The sequence below is a fragment of the Polypterus senegalus genome, chromosome 11, assembly GCF_016835505.1.
Source record: "Polypterus senegalus isolate Bchr_013 chromosome 11, ASM1683550v1, whole genome shotgun sequence".
NCBI classification, from domain to species: domain Eukaryota; kingdom Metazoa; phylum Chordata; class Cladistia; order Polypteriformes; family Polypteridae; genus Polypterus; species Polypterus senegalus.
This window is the reverse complement of record NC_053164.1, coordinates 140,912,105-140,933,199: the sequence shown is the minus strand read 5'-3', so window position 1 is coordinate 140,933,199 and position 21,095 is coordinate 140,912,105. Positions and strand designations below refer to the sequence as shown.

At 34.8% G+C, this 21,095-nt stretch overlaps 1 protein-coding gene across 1 annotated transcript in view; it reads left to right on the top strand.

Moving 5' to 3' along the window:
- The window catches only part of gys2 (glycogen synthase 2), a 103,644-nt gene that overhangs the window by 44,902 nt on the left and 37,647 nt on the right, over nt 1-21,095 (top strand). The window contains exons 5-8 of the mRNA XM_039769701.1: nt 907-1,051; nt 5,311-5,428; nt 11,775-11,895; nt 13,984-14,090. Of these exons, the coding sequence (XP_039625635.1) occupies nt 907-1,051; nt 5,311-5,428; nt 11,775-11,895; nt 13,984-14,090 (491 nt within the window). The remainder of the gene's footprint in view (nt 1-906; nt 1,052-5,310; nt 5,429-11,774; nt 11,896-13,983; nt 14,091-21,095) is intronic.

The window sequence follows — 21,095 nt, the reverse complement described above, 5'->3', positions numbered from 1 at the left end:
TCTGTTTCTTTGTGATGCACAGCTTAGGTTTTCAAGGCACAAATTTGAAATTTGGCACATATTTGGCACAATATTTGACAGTGAAAAGAAATACCACAGTGTGATGGTTATGCCACTGTTGCATATATTCTCTTGACTAATGAAAAAGGAAAGAAACATTGTTCACTCTTAGTAGGGAAAGCAAGAGAGACACCTCTGAAACATGCCACAATTCCAAGATTGGAGTTAACAGCTGTGGTTGAGGCAGTCAAAATAGATGAAATGATACTTAAAAGTGAACTTTAAATACCCTTGCAGGAACAACAGTGCTATCCAAATTGTGATGGTGGTCTGATGTTTAGCATGTTTGCCTTTCAACCACAAAATTTTAATATGATTCATGCCGATTACATTTAAGTTTTTTCGTTAATCAAGTATTCCCCTCACTATTTTAATCATGACTCCAAGCTATTTTGTCTCTGGGGTGAGTTATTGCGATTTGGAGTTCTTTGCACCAGAACGATAACCAGTGCTAACAATATGCTATGAATGCCACAGGTTTAAGGGTAAAAAAGTCTGTTTGCAATTCAAAATTGGCCCTGTGTGGATGTGTGTAGTTTGGTCTTATTATCCAGGTTTTGTCCCTGCATTTTGTGAAGTACTGCAATGATAGGCTCTGACCTTTTCAACCCTGAGCTGGTTTAAGTGGTTATGAAAATGTTATGTTATATTATGCCTATTATGTCAATATATTTCAGTAACATACAGTCTGTCCATTTACACTTTTCCTAAATTGTTTGATCCTTCAGTTGTGTTTTTTATTTCATTTATTTCCCCTGAACAATAACAATTATTGAAAGAAAAATGGTTCAAATTATCTGCTTATTTGAGTCACTTTACACTCTTACTCTATGAATTGTCTTGCAGTTTAATATTGATAAAGAAGCTGGAGAACGGCAGATTTACCACCGATACTGCATGGAACGAGCAGCAGTCCACTGTGCCCATGTTTTTACCACAGTTTCGCAGATCACTGCCATTGAGGCTGACCACATACTGAAGAGGAAAGCAGGTATTTGTTGCAGTTTTTTACAATGGTTGAGTCACTTAAATTAGTATTCTGAAGTATTTGTGTCATCCGTGAAAGAAATCCTTTTTGTGTTCTTAGGATGTGTGACAGATATACAAAAGTCTACACATTCATGTAGAAATTTGAACGTTTTTGATGTAAAGGTCGAAATGAAGACAATTTGTGTTTGACATTTTTCATCTTTAGTATGATCTGGGAAGCAATAATATTTAAATTAAAATAGATTGATCATAGCTTAATATTCTCAAACATCCTTAATCCATTTCAGTACCACAAGTGTCAAAGTGTTTGTCAACAGTACTTGGGACAAAACAGAAACAAATCCTGGAAAGCACAAATGAGTTTTATGGTGGTGTGCTTTAACAAGATATTTATATCATCAAAAAGTAAAATTATAATAAGGATATTTACAAGCTTTCTATCTTCTGCTATCTTCTGTAGATGTTTGGTAACAGTTAATTAATTTCTGTTTATACCCACAAAGTGATAGATTAATTACTGTATATCCTAATAATGTTAGAGGGAAGTGGTGGCTAGGGATCTATGCCAGCAATCAGAAGTTTGCTATTTCAAATCCTGTAAATGCCAGAAGTGACTCTACTCCATTAGGTGCTTAACCTGCAATTGCTTTGTCCTGGGTATAATGTTAATCTGCATCCATCTTTTCCCTGAAAGCAACTTCTCCAAGTTACAGGGACACTTGGGGGTTGGTTGCAGGATTGACCTCCAACAACAGTAAAATACTTCACACTGTTCCATGGTACTGAGGTGTCACCCTCTGCACTTGGGTCCCAATCCAGATGGCTTGTCGTGTGGCGAGTCTGGCAACATGCTTTCAGGACATGCTCTAAATCTTTCTAATATTCTTGATAAATACTCTTCATCATTTGTCTTTAAATTGTAATTATATCAAAACTGTTTCACAGCTAGTACACTTTGGAGAAACATGTTTATGATATACAACAACCACAACCAAAAATGCCAATATAATTATGATCAAGATTGAACATAAATTACATATTTTCATTTTTATTTTTTTATCATTAATAAATTTAAAGAAGAGTTATTAGTCATGAAAATAATGTCAAAACAATAAGTCGAACAATGCAAAAATGAAAGAATACTGCAGAATAAACCCACAATGCCCTGTCTTCACCCAGACTACCCTATAGAAAAGATCCCAACAGTATCAAATGTCCTTGGTGCGTTTGCAAACTGGAAGAAGTATAGTAAGCACAAGAAGCCTCAGAGCAAAGTAGATTTTTGAGAGAAACAAATTAAATGTTCAGTCTAGAAACAAGATGGCAATCTTTAGCCAGCCAGCTCCTAATCCCACACAGAGGAGAGCCAGTTCCCAGTATTTCAGCTTTATGAACTTTTGATCAGTCCCACTGAAAGTTCAAATGAAACAAGTTTAAAGGAAGAACATTTCCAGAAATTTAAAGAGGCTAGAACTGCAATTGTTCCAAAAGAGAAATAGCCTTGGCAGGATAAAAGTGAAGAAAATGGAATCAGGTCTAGGAGGAAATGGTAAATGAAAAGGCAGAGACTGGGCAACAGTTCAAAAACATATGAATGAATGTAAAACATATGAATGAATGTATCAGGGTAATTTAAGTGACAAAAAGGATTAGTGGGCGAAGGAGTAGTACAAAGTATGTGAGGGGTAATGTATATTTAGTGTACAAGTTTGAATTTTAACCTAATTTATATTTTTTGAATGATGACAAGATGGTATTAGGAATAGTTTTCCAAGAGATGTGAAGGGAAAAAGGGAGGTCACACTGCAAGAGAGAAACTAGTAGTAAAGGTCTACAAGATGCCTTCTGCAGAGCTGCTGATTTTAATTTAGGAAAAAACACATTATTTTATAGTTATAATAGTAATCATCTGATAATTACAGCAAGGGAAAAATAATGTTTGATACAATGCAAGTAAATCACTTTCCCCAGTTGAAGGAAACCTTAAAAGAGTCCAATATGGACAAATATGTAATAGAAACATCTGCAGAAGTTACAGGGCTAATTAGAAACTTAAAATACTGGACTTTATATGGGAAGATTTAATATAGAGAAAATTCAACATATTGCTATTGGACTGGTTATGTTCTCTTTTTTTGGTGAAACCTTTCATTTGTCCCTCAGCTGGGTGAAGGACATGTGTAACTTGAATTATTTCTGGTGCATTGCAATAAAAAGTGCTTTGCAGTAATTCAAGCAAAAAGTGCTATAAATGCATGAAAAACATCTTAGTATATTGTAATGAAAGAAACCTTTGCAATCAGGTTGAAATAAAAATCTAAAGGAACACACATGAAAAGATGATCTGGGATTGAAATTTTCCTGGCATCAAATTTGTATCAAAGTAGAAGTGAGCTTTGTTGTCTAATGTCTGTATGAAACTTAAACATATGCAAAGCAGAATGTCAATTTATTTTCATTTTCTACCCTACTCTTCTTGATAAGGGCCACAGTCACAACAAGATGACCAGGATAGTCAGACACCCATTTTTCAGTGATGATCTTAATTGACCTCTTGAGATTTCTAGAAATTTGATGGTCATCAGGGAGACTTGATCATTTTAAAATATTGTACTTTTTCATAGTTTAATTACCAACACTCCATTTGTGTATTTGTTTGTGTTTATTTATGTGAGAGGCACCAAATATAACTCATTTTTTCCTTTTATTATTTTAATTAAAAGCAAATAACAATTCATACAATCAAACCAAACTTAATAAAACCAAAATTCAACCCCCACCCGAAAGAAAGAAAGTGAGGAGAGCCAGCCAATAAAGCAATAGTTTGAAGCAGCAAGGAAGGAAGAATATGCTTTTCCCTGATATAGAAGCTTATTCTAAAATGTTATTGACTTGATCCTGCAAGTTTTAAAAACATTTTGAACAGATCATCTGAGTGAGAATTAGATTTTTTTCCAAATCTAAATAGTATAGGCCATCAGTTACCCACTGACTTAAAAGTGGTGTGTTGGGATTCTTACAGTTGAGCAAGATTAAGCCTACAAGTGAAATTAAGGCAATTACACTTTGTTTGTCCTTCTCCACTTTAAGGCAATCTGGGAGTCCTCCAAACACAGCTGTTACTGGGTTAGGTGGGATTGTGACACCAAGGCTCTCTGATAGGCATTTAAAGATTTTGGCCCAAAATGATGTTAATTTGGTGCAGATCCAAAATATGTGGCCCAGTGAGGCTGTACTTTGATTGCAATGTTCGCAGGTTGGATCTTGCCCTGGAAACATTTTGGATAGTTTTAACTGAGATTCGTGTGCTTAATAGATTTTAACTTGCATAATTGAGTACTTTGTGCATGTGGTGCGAGAGTGTATTCTTTTCATGACTGTCTTCCACTCCTTTTCTGAAATGTTAAGCGACAGATCCTTTCCCAATTGTGCTCTTGGACCTTTGAAATAAAGGGACTTTTAAAGTGTTTTTTATAAATTGTGGAGATACTATCCGAATCATCAAGACTGATCAATATTTCTTCTGGAACAGAAATGGGTGGAAGGTGAGGAAACTTGGACTGGATCTGTTTAGCAATGTTCCTAGCTTGAAAGTAGTGGAAAAATTGTGTTGTTGAGAAATTAAGTCTGAAGCTTAGTTGTTCATAGGATGCAAAACATTATCAATGTACAAATACACCAAACACAATTCCATTCATTTGTGTAAGAGAGAAAAGCATTAACTTAAAAAAAACTGTAAACATGGATTATATAATATTGTGGTATGTGATGCATGTTGAGTAATATTTTTAAAATGGAATTAATACTTTTTTGCAATTTCTTTTGCAAAAAAATGCACACTTCCTGTGTTTACCAAATCCTGCATTTTCACTTCTATTTTATTTGTGATACAAACTGAGGCTTATGTGGTCTGCCTTTAGTTTGGACTATTGTTTTACTGTCACTGTTAAGATGCTTTGCTGGTGCTACTTGAAAAATAAGCAGAAGTTTTGCACTTCTTATAAAAATGGCCAAGATTTTCTTGTTGATAAATAATGGAACTTAAATTAAGAATACATCAGATTTTGTAGGCATTTTTCAAATAAATTTTATTTACCTTTTGTTGGGCTCCATAGAGACAACCTGGGCATTCAAACTTAATACTTTTCTTTAGCACAGAACTGCTCATAACAGTCCTTCTTGATAATAAGATCAATGGGTTATTACTAGTGCATTGCGAAGACTGAATCCTAATGAACTTTTTGTTTGATCTCTTTTTAGATGTTGTAACTCCCAATGGCCTTAATGTTAAGAAGTTTTCTGCCATGCATGAATTTCAGAATCTTCATTCTATGAACAAAACACGGATTCAGGAGTTTGTCCGTGGCCATTTTTATGGGTATGCATCCTTTTGATGTAGCTTTTTTACATTCATAACTACTACAACTAATACTACATACAGTAAGAGTAAAATCCACTATTTTTTGTTTTGTTTTGATCATCTCTTGAAGTGGAAAACTCCATCACTTTCTGGGAGAGGTGATCTGAAGTTTAAGCCTGTCCTATTAAGATAAATTATAATAAAATCAAGCCAGTTTTATTTAATAACATATTGCCTATGAACATTAATACACTTTCTATGACATTCATGAATATTTCTTGTGCTGCTCAAATAAATCACTTTGTATTGCTTATACAATCACTCTTCTGTAGCTGTTGTCATCATTAGCTTAGCACATCCCTTGAAGGTAGCCCTTCAGATTTAGGAACAGTCTGGAGAGAAAGGAGGGTGTGGCACCTCATCAAACATCCAGCTTTAAAGAAAAGCTTTTGCAACCCATACAGTATGAGTGGAGGCATTGTTGAAAAGCAAAGGCAAATGGCTGATATCTTCCCTTACTACTTTCCCTGATCATCACAGACACCAAAGAAAATTAGAGTAGTACTCAATAGTAATATACATAGATGGACTGTTTGAGGCATTTCATTAATATACAGTATGTAAACTACACCCTCAGCAACATTTATAATTATGCATATGATCTTGCAGGTACTGGCTTAGACCTTGAATTTTCTTTGGTTTTGGAATATCACTAGGCTTCTATTGTTTTGATTGATATTTGAATCCTGAGCTGTATTGTAGGACCACCTAATGCTTATACTTTGAGGGTATAAAATTGCAATGTGGGGAAGAGATGAACTTCAATTTACCAGAAAAGTTCATAAATCCATGCAACTGATAGTCAGAAGTGTTGCGTAAAGCTAGCCAGTTGCTGTCAGCCTAATGCAACATGCTAATGATTTTATGAGTTTAGCTTTCTTAATTTTGAGGATGTGTCTTATGAAAACTTGAGGTTTACTAGGCTCACAGCTTACTACCATCAGGTAAGGAAATACCAACAACAGACCTATTTTTAAATGAATAATGAAAACAGAAATATTTTTTGTATAAATATATACATACTTGTTAATTTACCAAAAGTTGAATAGGCAGTCTTTTATTGAGGGTGTTAATGTAAGGACTGCAATTGTTTTTTTAGAAATACACTGTTTAGTTAGTAGCCATTGACAGTAACTTAGTATTGCCCAAGGCAGGAGATTGTGTGTACATTTAAGGTAGCCAGTATAGATTATTTATTAATAAAAAGTATACTACATTGTTTTCAAAAAATTACTTTGTCATATTAGAAAATGCTTAAAATGCCCCTCTGGTGCTTCAGATTACAAGCGAGAATGGGATGGACTCTGATCCTCTATCTACATTGTACCTGAAGATTCGTCCATAGCATTAGCCATCAAGGAGATGCCAAGCAGAGTCTCGAACACTAAAACCGTAAAGGGCCAAGTTCAATTACTTTGGATGACCTAGGCAGAGAGAATCCTAAATAAGTTAAAATGAGCAAATACTGATGGAGCTCCATACAGAATGCATTGTTACTTTTGGCTGTTCCTGTGCTTTGCTACTGGTGCACTTTTTCTGCACTATCCATAGTGTTAATATTGCTTAGGCATACATGGTTGGGCTGCCTTGGTCAATGCTTTATTCTGAGTTGAATGTATAAGTAATACAGCCTGTAGGGTTGGATTAATATAATATTTGATTAATATTTTCCAATTTTAAACCTACAGACCTCTTCCTGGTGTTTAAAGCCTTTAATACATTTTGCTTGGTTGCATTGCCATTTTGGTTACTTAGGCTTAATGCCGTTTGGCTTAGTTCTAGTTTAGCCTCTAATCAAAAGGTCTATTCTGTTGATGTTAACTCATCTATTGGTGTGTAGGATGCCCGCTCATATTGACAATGAAGTCTTGCAATGAACCATCTTTTCAATGTAGTGCTTGATTTTGACCTCAATGGTTTGTGTTAGGATATAGCGGGTTGGATAATGGATGGATGCTTTGTTAAAATAGTACCTGGAGCTAGCACAGGGATTTATTTGATTTCATGTTGGAAATTAATATCGACAGATACCTGCCTACAGAAATGCAAATGTCTGGTTTAAGATTAGTTTTGACAGCTGGTCTAACCAATTACCAGAAATATATATGCTAATACATTCATTGGCATTACTATAGCTACAAGGTAACAGGCACTGTTATCACAACCAAAAGTGAAAAGCAGGCATGAATTGTGATCTTTGTCTGGTCTTATCTAAAAGGCTGCAGGCAATGCTTTTCCCTGAGGTCTTTAGTGTCCATTATGAGTTTTCACTGGACCACTTGAAATGACAAAGTGTTTTGGGGTCCAGGTCTTGTTTTGGTAATATTATTCTGTGACTGTACTGCAGTTACAGTCTTTAATGTAAAGGCATTACATTGGCTTCATATTAAGTATAGGATCAATTTTAAGATTCTTACAATTAACTTTACATTTTTAAAAGCTCTGGTCCTGGCTATGTATCTGACCTGATTAGCCCCTACATTACTGCTAGGTTTCTGAGATCTGCCAACCAGGCATTTTCTCTCCTACATCCAAAGTTATGGAACAGGTTACCTTTAAATATTAGGATGGCTCCATGATTATTGATTTTAAATCTTGTTTCAAAGCTAATTTTTACTGTCTGGCTTGTAATTCACCTTGAGAGTTGTTGTCCTCCCTGGTGCTGTTTTAATTTAGTATTTTCTGTCATTATTTTTAGATTTATTGGTTATTGTCCTTGTTTAGCACTTTGGCTTCAACTCTGTTGTTTTAAAGTGTTTTATAAATAAATGATTGATTAAGGTTTTACACAGTGATCCTCTTTTGCTATCTTAAAATTCAACTTCTGAGAGATGATAATCGGGTATGTTTTTTTCTACAGTGAGCTAAAAGTGTTTTTATTAAGTTCTCTCCTACTTGTGCACCTTTAGACTCAAAGCAGCATCCATGCCCAACTTTATTACAGGCTGTTTTCTATTGCTGAGCTCTGGCGCTAGGAATACACTTGGAGTAAATCGGTACCCAAGTCTTTTTTGTGGTCCAGGTCCTATGCAAAAGCAGAAATTAGGCTGAAGTTACTCAGGGAAAGAAAGGGAGATAGTACTGACACTGGATTATAGGGTAAGAAGAGGGCATTTTGCCTTTGGTATCTTAGGTGCAGCTGCATGTATGTCCATTTGTTTGTTTAGTAATTGGTGCTTATGTGTGCCCATTAAGGTTGGCATAGCTAAGATGTTTTAAAATCTGAGATATGCTTGCAAGTGTGTCATTCAATTGAAATTGATACTGCCTCCTCTGATGGTCAGATCCAAATGTTACATATCATTGAAGAGACCCACTCCAGCAATATTAAAGTGAAAGTCATTCTTTAATTTTCTAAGAGATTTTGTTTGACAGAATTCTGGGTTTTCTTTTAAGCATGCATAGATTACAGGAATGCTTAAGCTCACTTGCCATGCTGTTTAACAATAATAAGATATTTTTAGATACTTGACTATTCAAAGAAAAATGGGGTTTATGAGTAGGACTAGGATAATGTTACTGACTCATGTCTGAAAGTTTGTAGTTAAGTGGTTAGAGAAACAGAATGAAGTGAAAGTAAAAATGAATATTTCTGATGTGATGAATGTCACTATTGATGTGTTATTCTATGTAGTTTATGGAAAACCTTCATTGTCACACCTGTTTCTTTAGTTCCTATTCTATCCACTAGAAAAACCTGTTTCTGGCTTTTTGTTATTGTGTGAACAAACTCTTAACAATGTTATCTTGTAATTATTTTTATTCTGTCATTGTGCATAAACTACCCTGTTATAATTTGATTCTATACTTGCCTTTGATATTGATTGTACATATCATTAACCCAGCAGTATTTTCACATAGAGAACTTGTGCTCTGCTTCTTATCTGTATACCTGCTGTCCACTGTGTAAGACCCCTCACTGACATAAAAGAGACTGAACTTGTCTTTGTATAGATAGTTCTTTTTTAAAATTTACTCCATCATGAGACACTTTTATGCAAAGCAACTTACAAAATAGGTCAACACAATCGAAGTAAAATCGGTCTTGGAGAATGTTTTGAAACAAGGGCTATAGGACAGGGTTACAACATTGATCATCACAACGGAGTAGCTCTAAATCAAGCAAAACACTTAAGACTAGCACTCACAGTTAACTTTGCCAGTGAACTTTTTTCCTCAAAATTCCATTCTATTTGAAATTGTCTAACTCAGTCATTCTCAACGTTCAGGGTTCCCTGTAGCTACAGGTTTTTGCTGCTTCTGCCTGTAGTTTCAGTCAGTCAGTCAATGTTACTTTTAACTGATCTCATTGTTTAATTAGCTGACCAGTTTTTTTCCCTTAAAAGTGCAGTAGTGACTCATAGAAAATTAGGACATACTGTATTTTTTTTCTGTATATTTAAATGTTTACATTTTGTTTTTTTAATTCACTTTTTTTGAGGAGTTTGATTTCTTATTTGCATCTGAGTACAAAAAGTTAATGAGGAACAGAGCCAACACCAGTGCAAACGACTGTGAAGTTGTAACAACAACACTGTTACCCACTTGTGTGGTTACTAGTAAATAATTGACTAAATAACCAAATTATTAAAACATATTTAAAAGGACAACAAATCAATTCTTACCCATCTAACACATATACATTCCTACTTCAATGTAATTATGGCATAACCAGTTTGTAATTTATGGATGGTTGCAAAAAACATAGAAAAGCAAAACTTAAATGAGGTAGGAGTTCAAATTAAGATAAGAAGTGGGCTAGAACAAAATCCTTCAGCCACAGGGGGCCATGAGGGCCGATTGTTGACAACCACTAGTCTATGTTCTTGTCTTTCCTACTAATCACTAAAAGGTAGCATTTATTAACATTTGGCTTTTTTGTATTAGACCATGAAATAGTTTCTCCCACTGCATACCATATAAAAAGGCCATTGTCATTAACAAGGTACTGATCTAGGTGAATGAATAAATAAAAATAATTGACTTTTCAGTCAGTAATTGTCTAACCAGCTTATTCCTAAACAGAATCACAGGGTATGCTGGAAACTATCCCAGCTAGCATTGGTGCAAGGCAATTACAGTCCCCTGGACAGGGTGCCAGTCCATTGCAGGATGAACACACACACACACACATTCGCACACCACTAGGGCCAATTTAGTATTGCCAATTAACCTAACCTGCCTATCTTTGGACTGTGGGAGGAAACCGTAGCACCAGGAGGAAACCGTAACAGACACAGGAAGAACTTGTAAACTCCATGCAGGGAGAATCCATGACGCAAACTCCGGTCTCCTTAATGCAAGGCTTAATAGAAATGGCAAGCAAAATTTCATCTAATGCATCAAGATATACTAGTTTAAAGTGTTTCAGAGTTAATGGCTTGAGAAATGAAAATCCTATTACAGAACAGTGTATGTTATAGCATAATGAAAAGATACTTTTTTTACATTAGTACAAAAATAATATACAGCATATGCCAAAGTAGAACAAAAGGAAAGTCCTTAAATCTTTAAATTACAAGAATCTCTGACTGAGAGACCTTTTAATTCATAGATTGACTGGCAAGTTACAGACGAGACTGTCTGAACAAAGTGTTCAGTATTGTCAGACCACAGCAACTCATGTGATTGGGTGTTCCTTGCATAAAAGATGCCCATAATGAAAATATATTTAAAAATAGTGATATTAGTAAAAAAACCAAAAAAAACAAGCATCACATAATTCAGTGCTAGCATCTCCAGTAGGCACATATAGTGATCATTAATGTGACAATAAAATTCCAAAAGCTTTTAGATGTGCGATGTGAATAACACATTGCGCTGACAACTCTTCTTAGAATCAGCCTTTTTGAACTAGAGGGATATCACTGTTAAATGCAGGCTAATTGCCTTTAAAAAATAATCACCTAGTTATACAGTAGAAGAAGCAAAAACACAAAAGATCCAGAGACAATGAGCAAAATGATGAAAGACAGATTGAGGTTACTGTAAGTAAATGAGTAGTTTATTATTAGTGAGACAGTTGTAAGGACAATCAATATTCTTTGTTTTAAGACTATTGTGTCTGACTGAGGGAAAGCTAGAACGACCTTTGAATAATGACAGAATTCTCATTAGTTATATTTATGTATTTGTTTTCTTTTAAACAGCTGAAGTGTATTATTGGCTATTCCATGTAGAGTTTCCAGGGCGTTAAATTATTAGATATTATTACTAAATTTAATTATTATTTAGATTAGATTAAAAATAATAAGATGTTACAGACATATTTAAAATTGTAACATTTTTTTTATTTTCATTTTAGGCACCTGGATTTCAATTTGGAAAAGACACTTTTCTTCTTCATTGCTGGGAGATATGAATTCACTAATAAAGGGGCTGATATCTTTCTGGAGGCACTTGCCCGGCTTAACTTCCTGCTCAGAGTATGTTTTGTTGAGTGACTTTGCTAACATTTACCACCTCACATGTGCATGGGCCTAATTCAGTTCCACAATGAGGTACCTGCTGAATGCAGTTGACATTTTCTTTCCTTGATTGGCTGAACTTCCCATTCTTTATTATTCCCACAGTATAAAACTGCACTCTTGAAGGTTGTAAATCTGCCTACTTCGGTTATGTCAAAGAATGGCCACCTATCCATGGTATAGACAGCCCCACATGGGCATATGTGACAGCACCATTGCCTTCTAGCTCAAGAATCATTTAACAAATTTATAGACATCAATCAACTTAACCACAGTATTTTGGAATGTTTGAAGATATTCAAGCACACTGAAAGACTCAGATATAGGGAAAATCTGCCAAAACTTTGCAAACAATGACTACATGCAGTTTGAGTCTGCCTCTTACTACTTTGCTAACCATTGTTCCCTCTTTCTATCTGATATTTATTTTTTACATATAAAGTCAAAGTTATTGTTATTTTTCTTTAAATGTGGAAATGGAATAGATACTACCAAAACTCATTATTTCCTGGTTACTGGTACCTGAATAAACATTTTCACATTGTTTTCTGACAAATTCACAAAAAAATATAGACAGTTTTCCTTTTTCAAATGTATCTTTCTAGGGTATGTGAAACAATGCAAAGATGCCATCCAGGTGGTGCTGCGAGGAATGACAGCATGTTGGTGGTTGTTTTATTTTGTTTCACAGGTATTAGAGGCCTTAGCATAGCACACTGAAATCATAACTATAAAACAGTCAAGGATCAGTCTTTGGAATGAACATTTATATTCTAGGGAACACCAGAAATTGAAATTAAGGAGGCAATTGTTACCACAAGTTCTAACCAAAATGATAACTTTAGTTCCCCAACATTAAGAGTTTTATTAGATTTAATAAAAAGCAAACATGGAAATGTTTGATTCACAGAGGATCCTGACAGATAGTACATGTGCTCTTTTCTTATGTCAATTTGTTGATATAGGTCCACCAACTTTACACCCATGCAAAGCTTTATTCACTATTTAAAAATGTGATTATGTTGCATTAGAAAAATCCGGGCATAAGGACACTCAATGCAAATTATAAATTAAAAAACACCCTCCATCTTATCCAGACAACAAATTTAGTAATGGACAAGAATATTTAAGGCCTGTACATTTTTCACAAGGCTTATTGAGTTAGATCATTTTTTTAAATTTAAAAATGTAAAACATGTGGAGGGTTTGTGTGCTTTGTCTTGGGTTCCCAGTTATTGTAGCTGAACTCACGAGAGGCAACTTGACTTGATAACATTAAAGATTGGTGGATGTGGTGCGTTCACATTTCATTGTCTTCTAAAGGTGGATGAAATTCCAAAATAATCATGTCTGGAGTTGTGAACAGATAAAGTCAACAAAATGCTGTTTAAGTTTACAGTATACAGAAATATAAGCCTTAGCAATGTACCAATTGATTATAGCAATATAGTCATAATTATTTTTATGTTATGCATTTTCATTATATAATGTTCTGTAAAATGTCCTGTGCTATACACAATTCTTGTGTTGTGCTTGAATGTTTTGTGATAAATGAAAACATTTCAAGCTTAATTCTTCTATGATAATAATTTAGGGTAAGTTGATCAATAAATTTATTAATGATATAAGAAAAATTATCCTTAGAAAACATCTGACTCATGTTTAGTTGTGTGAGATCAGTTAGAGTTTGTATGAAGGTTATTTCTTTACAATCCTAAGTAGTTTTTTTTCTGTGAACAGAAGCCCTTAATAACCTTTGTGTGCTTGGGTGACTTTAGTGCCGTTGGGCTCTACTGTGGCAATCTGAGACCATGCAACAAATGACTTGGAACATTTATTTTCAAAAAGCAGCTTAGCACTACACACTTTTCATCTCTTTTTCCCTTTGGGGATATTTTGTATACGTGAAAAACTCTTTTCTAGTACTATTAAAGATGTTTTCTTTTTATGTCGCTGAAGAATTATATGTATGACCTTCTGGGTGCAGAGATCCCCATTTTCTCCTGACCTTGGTTAAAAAAACTTAATATCCCTTTTTTCCTTTAGGTTCACAAAAGTGATGTCACTGTCGTTGTGTTTTTCATTATGCCAGCCAAGACCAACAACTTTAATGTGGAGACTTTGAAGGGACAGGCAGTGCGAAAACAGCTCTGGTAAAGATTCTTGCCATTTTTAGTATGTTTCAGCATAATTGTGTTGATGAAAGAGTGTCTGAATTTATGTGTATTTTGATGTAAATAGAATATGATATATTGTATATTGAATAATTATATATTTGTAAAGTAATGGTGAAATTTAACATACTTTGTTACAGTGATATTAAAGCATAAGATCAAAAAAAAATTATAGATAATAAAGAGCTATCCATTATTACTCTCTGAAAATGTCTGCGAAAAACCTACTGTATATATGTATACATTCTGGATATGCACAGCCTTTTTTGGCAAATGTCTTTATAAACTGGGAAGTTCCAGAAATCAAATAAAAAAAGCATAGTTTGTTGTTAAATTGCACATAGTATGAAGTGTTGTGGCCATGTACTGCAGTAAAACATAAACAAAAGTACTGTAAGTCATAAATGCATTATGTATCCAAATCATATATAAAAATACATAGCATAATTGTACATCATCTGCATTTAATAATGATCACTGTAGAAACAAAGCCACTTCCAAAACAATTAGAAATATAACAGTTCAAAACATAATATTTTCCATTTTTAATTTCTGCTTATTAGTTGCATGCAACAAGTGCAGTGTGTAGTAAAATAACATGTAATTTCATTGAATTGTTTTTTCAACTGGTATGTCACAAGAAAAAACAAAACATCTATCAGTGGCTAGCTAGCATTTGTTTTTCAAGCCATTTATTAGTTAAACTAATTGTTTCCTCAGATATTGTCTGCCATATTTATGTAGACAAATGCTTGGTTCATCCTGCTTTTAAAAGGTAATTCCAGTTTCTTCATGTTAACAACATTTTATTCAGTTTTTCAACTGGTATGTCACAAGAAAAAACAAAACATCTATCAGTGGCTAGCTAGCATTTGTTTTTCAAGCCATTGATTAGTTAAACTAATTGTTTCCTCAGATATTGTCTGCCATATTTATGTAGACAAATGCTTGGTTCATCCTGCTTTTAAAAGGTAATTCCAGTTTCTTCATGTTAACAACATTTTATTCAGAGCTATATTACAAACACATAGAAAGATTTCCACTAGAATGTTCCTTCATTTGAAAAGTACTTAACATGGCACTTGTTATAAAGGGAAGAACTGATTGATGACATAGACGTCTGGGTGTTTGGCTAAGGAACTGAAGTGTAGACCACAAGATTTCATGATCAGTCTGTAACGCTGTGTCACTGTGTGATTATGAACACGTCATTTAATCTTTTAATGCACGAGTTGTAAGAATATGTAAACTTGTTATCTGAAATTAGACCAAATAAACTGTAAACTTGTTATCTGAAATTAGACCAAATAAATAGATTGTTAATAAAATGCCTTGCTTTATCACAAGAGAGAAAAAAAGACAAAAGAAAACAATTTTTTCCAGTCTGGGCCTTCTTACAGGGGTAGTTGCCCTCATTGTTCAGGTGTTATACTATTCCAAATGCCATAGCCACTTTAGCGTTGTTACTAAACTATCAGAGTACCACTCAGAGTATTTAACCTAGTGTATCTGAGTGTGGAATCATGGCTTTTCAGCAGCTGATTGGAAAGGTCTATTGTGTCCAGACCGGGGAGAAATATTGGGATAGGGCTTCTAGCACACATTGCCTCAGCCATGTGCACAGTCTATTTGAAATACTCCCATTCAGCAAATGCTTCAGAGCCTTTCCTGTACAGACCTTGCGGCTCAGAAGCAGCTTTATTCCAAGAGCTATAAAATGCACTCAATCAGTCCATCAAGTGCTCCCGGTAGGACTGTTTGTGCTTATAAGTACAATTGCCTCACTGTAAACTTGAATTACAGTTGTAATATTGCACAACCTGAGCCACTTATGCTTTCATATTGAACATTTTTCACTATTATCTTATTATTGTTATTATTATTATTGTTGTTATTTTACCATTTTATAGGAAAATAAGTTTATGGAGGATTTGCATATTGAATTTCATTGTATCATACAATTACAATAATTCAATTCAATTGAGAGCGTGTATTTACAGATGATGACAACTGACTTCTAAGTTGATTTAGATTTCCAGGCGTTATATTTGTGGAGCTCTTGATATCATTTTAAAGGTGAAATGCATTAAAGTATATATATATTACATTATACAGATACATTTTTAACTTCATTTAAATAATGTATATTGTTAATGATTAAATATGCGAGGACTTGGTGGTGCAACATCAGCGATGAGCTGGTGCCCTGTTCAGGGATTGTTCCTGCCTCACCGCTGTATGCTTGCTGGTGCTGGCATGACCCTGGATGGATAGATGGATGGAAAATTAAACATGTACTATGAAGATATTTCAATGTTCCTTAAACGTTTTGAAGAATAGGTGTTCTAAGCTTACAGATGGCTTGACATTTATTAAAGAACTGATTGTGTTTCGATTGGTTATTTGGAGAAGGAAAAGGAAGGATAGGAATCGGGGGTTAGTATGTTTAAAAGAGACAGTACTGCTGCAATAAATTATTTTCTTGAGGTTCATGCACGGGGCAGTAAGCATCTTGCAGGAGACAGGAACAATCTCTGGAAGGGGTGCCAGCTTGTCGCAACCACTGTGCCAACGTGCCTCAATGTTTTATACATGCTTTAATTTCTACCATCATGAAAATGATATAAAGTATACATCTTAGTATTTAAATTGTTCAGAGCGCTGTAACATTGAGAATGTAATTTATTCTGTGTCCTGTCAGCGTAAGAGAAAGCCTGTTTAAGAAGCACATACTGATTCACACACATAAGAGTACATAGAATACGAAGAATTTAACGTGCTACTTTAGTTATGATGGGATTTGAGAAACTATTAAATGATTTTAAGATGAAGTTTATGATGTTCTACTTTAATGACAAAATAAACTACATGATTAAAGTGGAAATTTCAACCTTTTTTTACACTGTGTCCCAGTTTTTTTTCTTTTCTCTGTACCCTAATAAGCTTCCCTTTTCACAGTGACTTTGATATCTGACCACTTCTTGTTTATTTTGAGCACTGTGCGACTTTCTGAACTTGAACTTTCAAGTTTCTCCTCCACTCTGTCACTCGATTAACTTCCTTTTGTTGTTTATATCACTGCTTAAACCAACAAATAGTATGTTTTTCCTTGCCTCTACTTGGTATTCACTGAAATTCATCTTTTTTCCTGTGCTTTTGCCATTGTCTTTACACAGGATGCAAAACATAAGGGGCTATTTATATTTATTTGCATATTCAAAGAGGCATAATTCTAGGAGGAATCGTGGTGTAAGCATGCTGACCGGGATTTATGGAGCGGAAGAACGTGGAATTTGGCGTACACACAGATTTATCCATCTGGATTTTTTTGAGTATACGCACATTTCCACTTTTGTCTGCACGCTATGTTTTAGTGTGAATTTTACGCACAGCGTATGCATGAGGTGATGTGAACAGTAATATTAAATAAAGTTAACATAATGACATCTTTCTCTCTCTCCCTATTTATATATATATTACTTTTTAGTCTGAATAGCAATCTGATTATTAGGTGGTTACATACCAGGTAACAAATGTGGATGGTCGGCCAGTCGGCAAACATTCATCACATCTTCTCAGTTGCGAAAAGCAGATCATAGATATCTGATACAGTATTTGCCAAATAATAAAAAGATGACACGACATGTGTTTCGCCCTTATTGGGGCTCAACAGGTGTATGCACTTTTGCATCCCCTTACGGGGATTGAACCTCGAACGTCAGGGCCTGTGACTTCTCGTAACTGGCTAAAAAAGAATGTAATACTACATTTATTTGAATCTAGACTCTTTTGTTAGAAATGTGTTGGCAAAACCAGTGTATACAGTGTTAACAAACCCTTAAATAGTAATCCTACTTTCTTTCTTTCTTTCTTTCTTTCTTTCTATACCTGTAACTCCCAAAGAAACTTTAAAAACTCTCAAACCAAAATAGCCGTTTTTAATAAGTTTCACTATTGCAAACTCACACTCAATATAAAAAATATTCAAAAGGAAACTTGGCTGTTTTGCTTATCATTACCTGTAGCTGCGTTTTCCCAAAATTACCAAAGTTTAGCAGCTTCAACTCAAAAAATGGGATTCAACAAGCCTGACGCGCAGAAATGATTCCACAGACAAAATATCTTTTGTTTTTAAAAGTTTAGTTAAGTTTCAAAGGAAAACAGTTCACACAAAAAAGAAAATTAAAATAGCAAAAAAAAAAAGAAAAATGAATGTTAAGAAAAGTTCAGTTCTAGGCTTAATCTTATTACATCTCAAATCATTACCATTTCAAAACGTTTCAGAACCATTTCTAAACGGTCAGAAAACTGTATGCTTATCTTATTTCTAACTTGAAAATGGGTCTTTCAAGGCCCTCTTTACTGGGACTTGTTCTTACCACAACTAAGCTTATTAAAACACTGTTTCTCAGTTATAGTAAAAAGGTTCTATCTCTTGCTAACTTATAGGGGGAAAAGACTGTACCATAAGTTATGACTATGAAAGAAGTGTATATTCTATTCAAATTAAGCAAACATTAATATGAGTTTAACTCAGAACTTTAACTTTCTAAGATTGGCTCTTACATTTCCGGCCCCTAATTGGCTATGCAGGAGTGGAGACAATTATTATACTTTACTTCAATATGAGCCAATTACTTTTATATTAACTATTCTTTTCAAATCATTAGCAATAACACTGCAAACAAATATTTTAAAAATTATTTTATGTTATTTTAAAAATGTTATATTTCAATCATTGGCTGTTTCTTGAAGCAGGCACAGTTTATTTACAGGTCTGTCCAGGGTGCTGGTTTTGGTCTGCACACAAACTCTTCTGACTGTGCCTTTGGTATCTGGCACTGTCTTGATGACTCGACCCATTACCCAGGAATTGTTGCTTTATCTACGATTAAAACAACGACCCCTGGTTCAAAATTTCTTCTTGGCACAAACCATTTTTGACGTTCTTGAAGTATTGGCAAATACTCTTTTGTCCTTCTTTTCCAAAACAAATCAGCCATGTATTGAATTTGTTTCCAGCGTCTTCTTGGGTATGGTTCATTTTCTGAAACGAGTTCAGGTGGTATTTCAGGTTTTGTCTTTAGTAATAACAAGTGATTGGGTGTGAGTGGTTCCAAATCGTTTAGGTCATCTGATGTCTTTGAAAGGGGTCTGTTAAATATTGAGTATTGATTTAACTGTACACATCATTGTAGGAAGGTTTTCATCGTCGAGTGTTTGTTGGTTTGGTGTTGAATTTAAGATCTTTCTTGTGCTTCTGATTTGTCTTTCCCACACTCCACCTTGATGAGAGGCTGATGGTGGATTGAAAATCCATTTGATTTGTTCCTGCATCATAGCGTCGCTGATTTTTTTGTGTTCCAATTTTTTAATAGCTTCTCGTAGCTCTCTTTCTGCTCCAACAAAATTTGTTCCATTGTCTGAGCGCATGATTTTAACTTGTCCTCTTCTATCCATAAATCGGAGTATGGCTTGGATACCAGAATCAGTGTCTAAGCTATGTGCAATCTCTATGTGTGCAGCTCTGGTTGTTAAACATGTGAAGATTACTCCGTACCTCTTGACTAGACTTCTTCCTCTATTGACTAGAAAGGGGCCAAAATAATCGACTCCAACATTTGCGAACGGTGGTTGGTTTGGTGTCAGGCGATCTTCTGGCAAATCTGCCATTTTTTGCTCACCTACTTTTGCATTATATCTTCTGCATGCTGTGCACTTTGAAATTAATTTTTCTGATAGCTGAATTTGCTTGAGGTATCCAGTATTTCTGGCATAACTGTGCGAGCACATAATTGCGCCCACAATGTCCAATTCGTTTATGAATGTGCTGCAATATGAGAGAAACAACATGTGAATGCTTGTGAAGAATTGCAGGATGTTTAGCTTCTTCGGGCATTGCAGCTTTGCAGAGTCTTCCTCCAACTCTCAGTATTCCATCTTGTATGATTGGGTCAAGTTTATAGTTTTGATTGTTCTTTTTAGCACAATTCTTTTTCTTTAGAGCCTTTAATTCTTCTGGAAATTCTTGCTGTTGACTTAGACAGATAAGCTCTGTTTCAGCTTTAATTAAGTCATCTAGAGAAATTGGACTTGGTTTTAAAGTCAGCTTATACATTTTCATGTGCTTTGTGATGAGTGATTTTTGTTCTTCTGGATTACCTTTAGTCTGACTGACTTCTAGTTGAAATGTTTTTCTTTCATTTCTTATGTGCAACAGTAAACTTGAGGAACCAAGCCACTGCTTTCTTCAAGCGATGCCAATCTGAGAAGTAAGTGATTAGTTTGTTGATGGGTTCAGTTGCCTCTTCTATTCTTGTCATGTTAAGTGCACAAGATTTAACTTCTAGATCATCTTCAAAAAGTGAATTGTTCAGTTAATCTGGTCTTTGTCTGGTATCTTAACTTGGTAGAACATTGTCTTAATGTCTGCCATTAAGGCTACTGGCTCCTTTCTGAATCTTGTAAGGAGGCCAATGAGTGTGTTAGTCAGGTCAGGGCTTTTTAGTAATTGCTCATTAAGTGAAATCCCCGGTAGGTGGCAGTGCAGTCAAAGACCACTCAAATCTTATTTTTCTTTGGATGATAAACACCATGATGTGGGATGTACCACACTCTGCCTTCATTGCAATTCAGGCTTTCTTTGGGTACCTTAAAAGCATAACCATTGTCTATAATGTCTTTCATGAAGGCTTTATAGTCTTCATGGAAATCTGAATTTTTGCTCCGCTTTCTTTTGAGTCCAATAGCACGCTGTTCAGCAATGCAGCGGTTATTCGGCATTTTAAGTGTTTCATCCTTCAAAGGCAAATTTAAACAATAGTGGCCACCTACCAGTCTCGCAAATTCTGAGGCTATGCACATGAACTTGATGTCCTCCTGTGACATCTCCTCCTTTTCTTCACAGCTGCACTCTGGAAAATCTGTGTAATACTGTTGCAGCAACATATCTTCAATCTCTGTTATTGACACACGATTGATTGA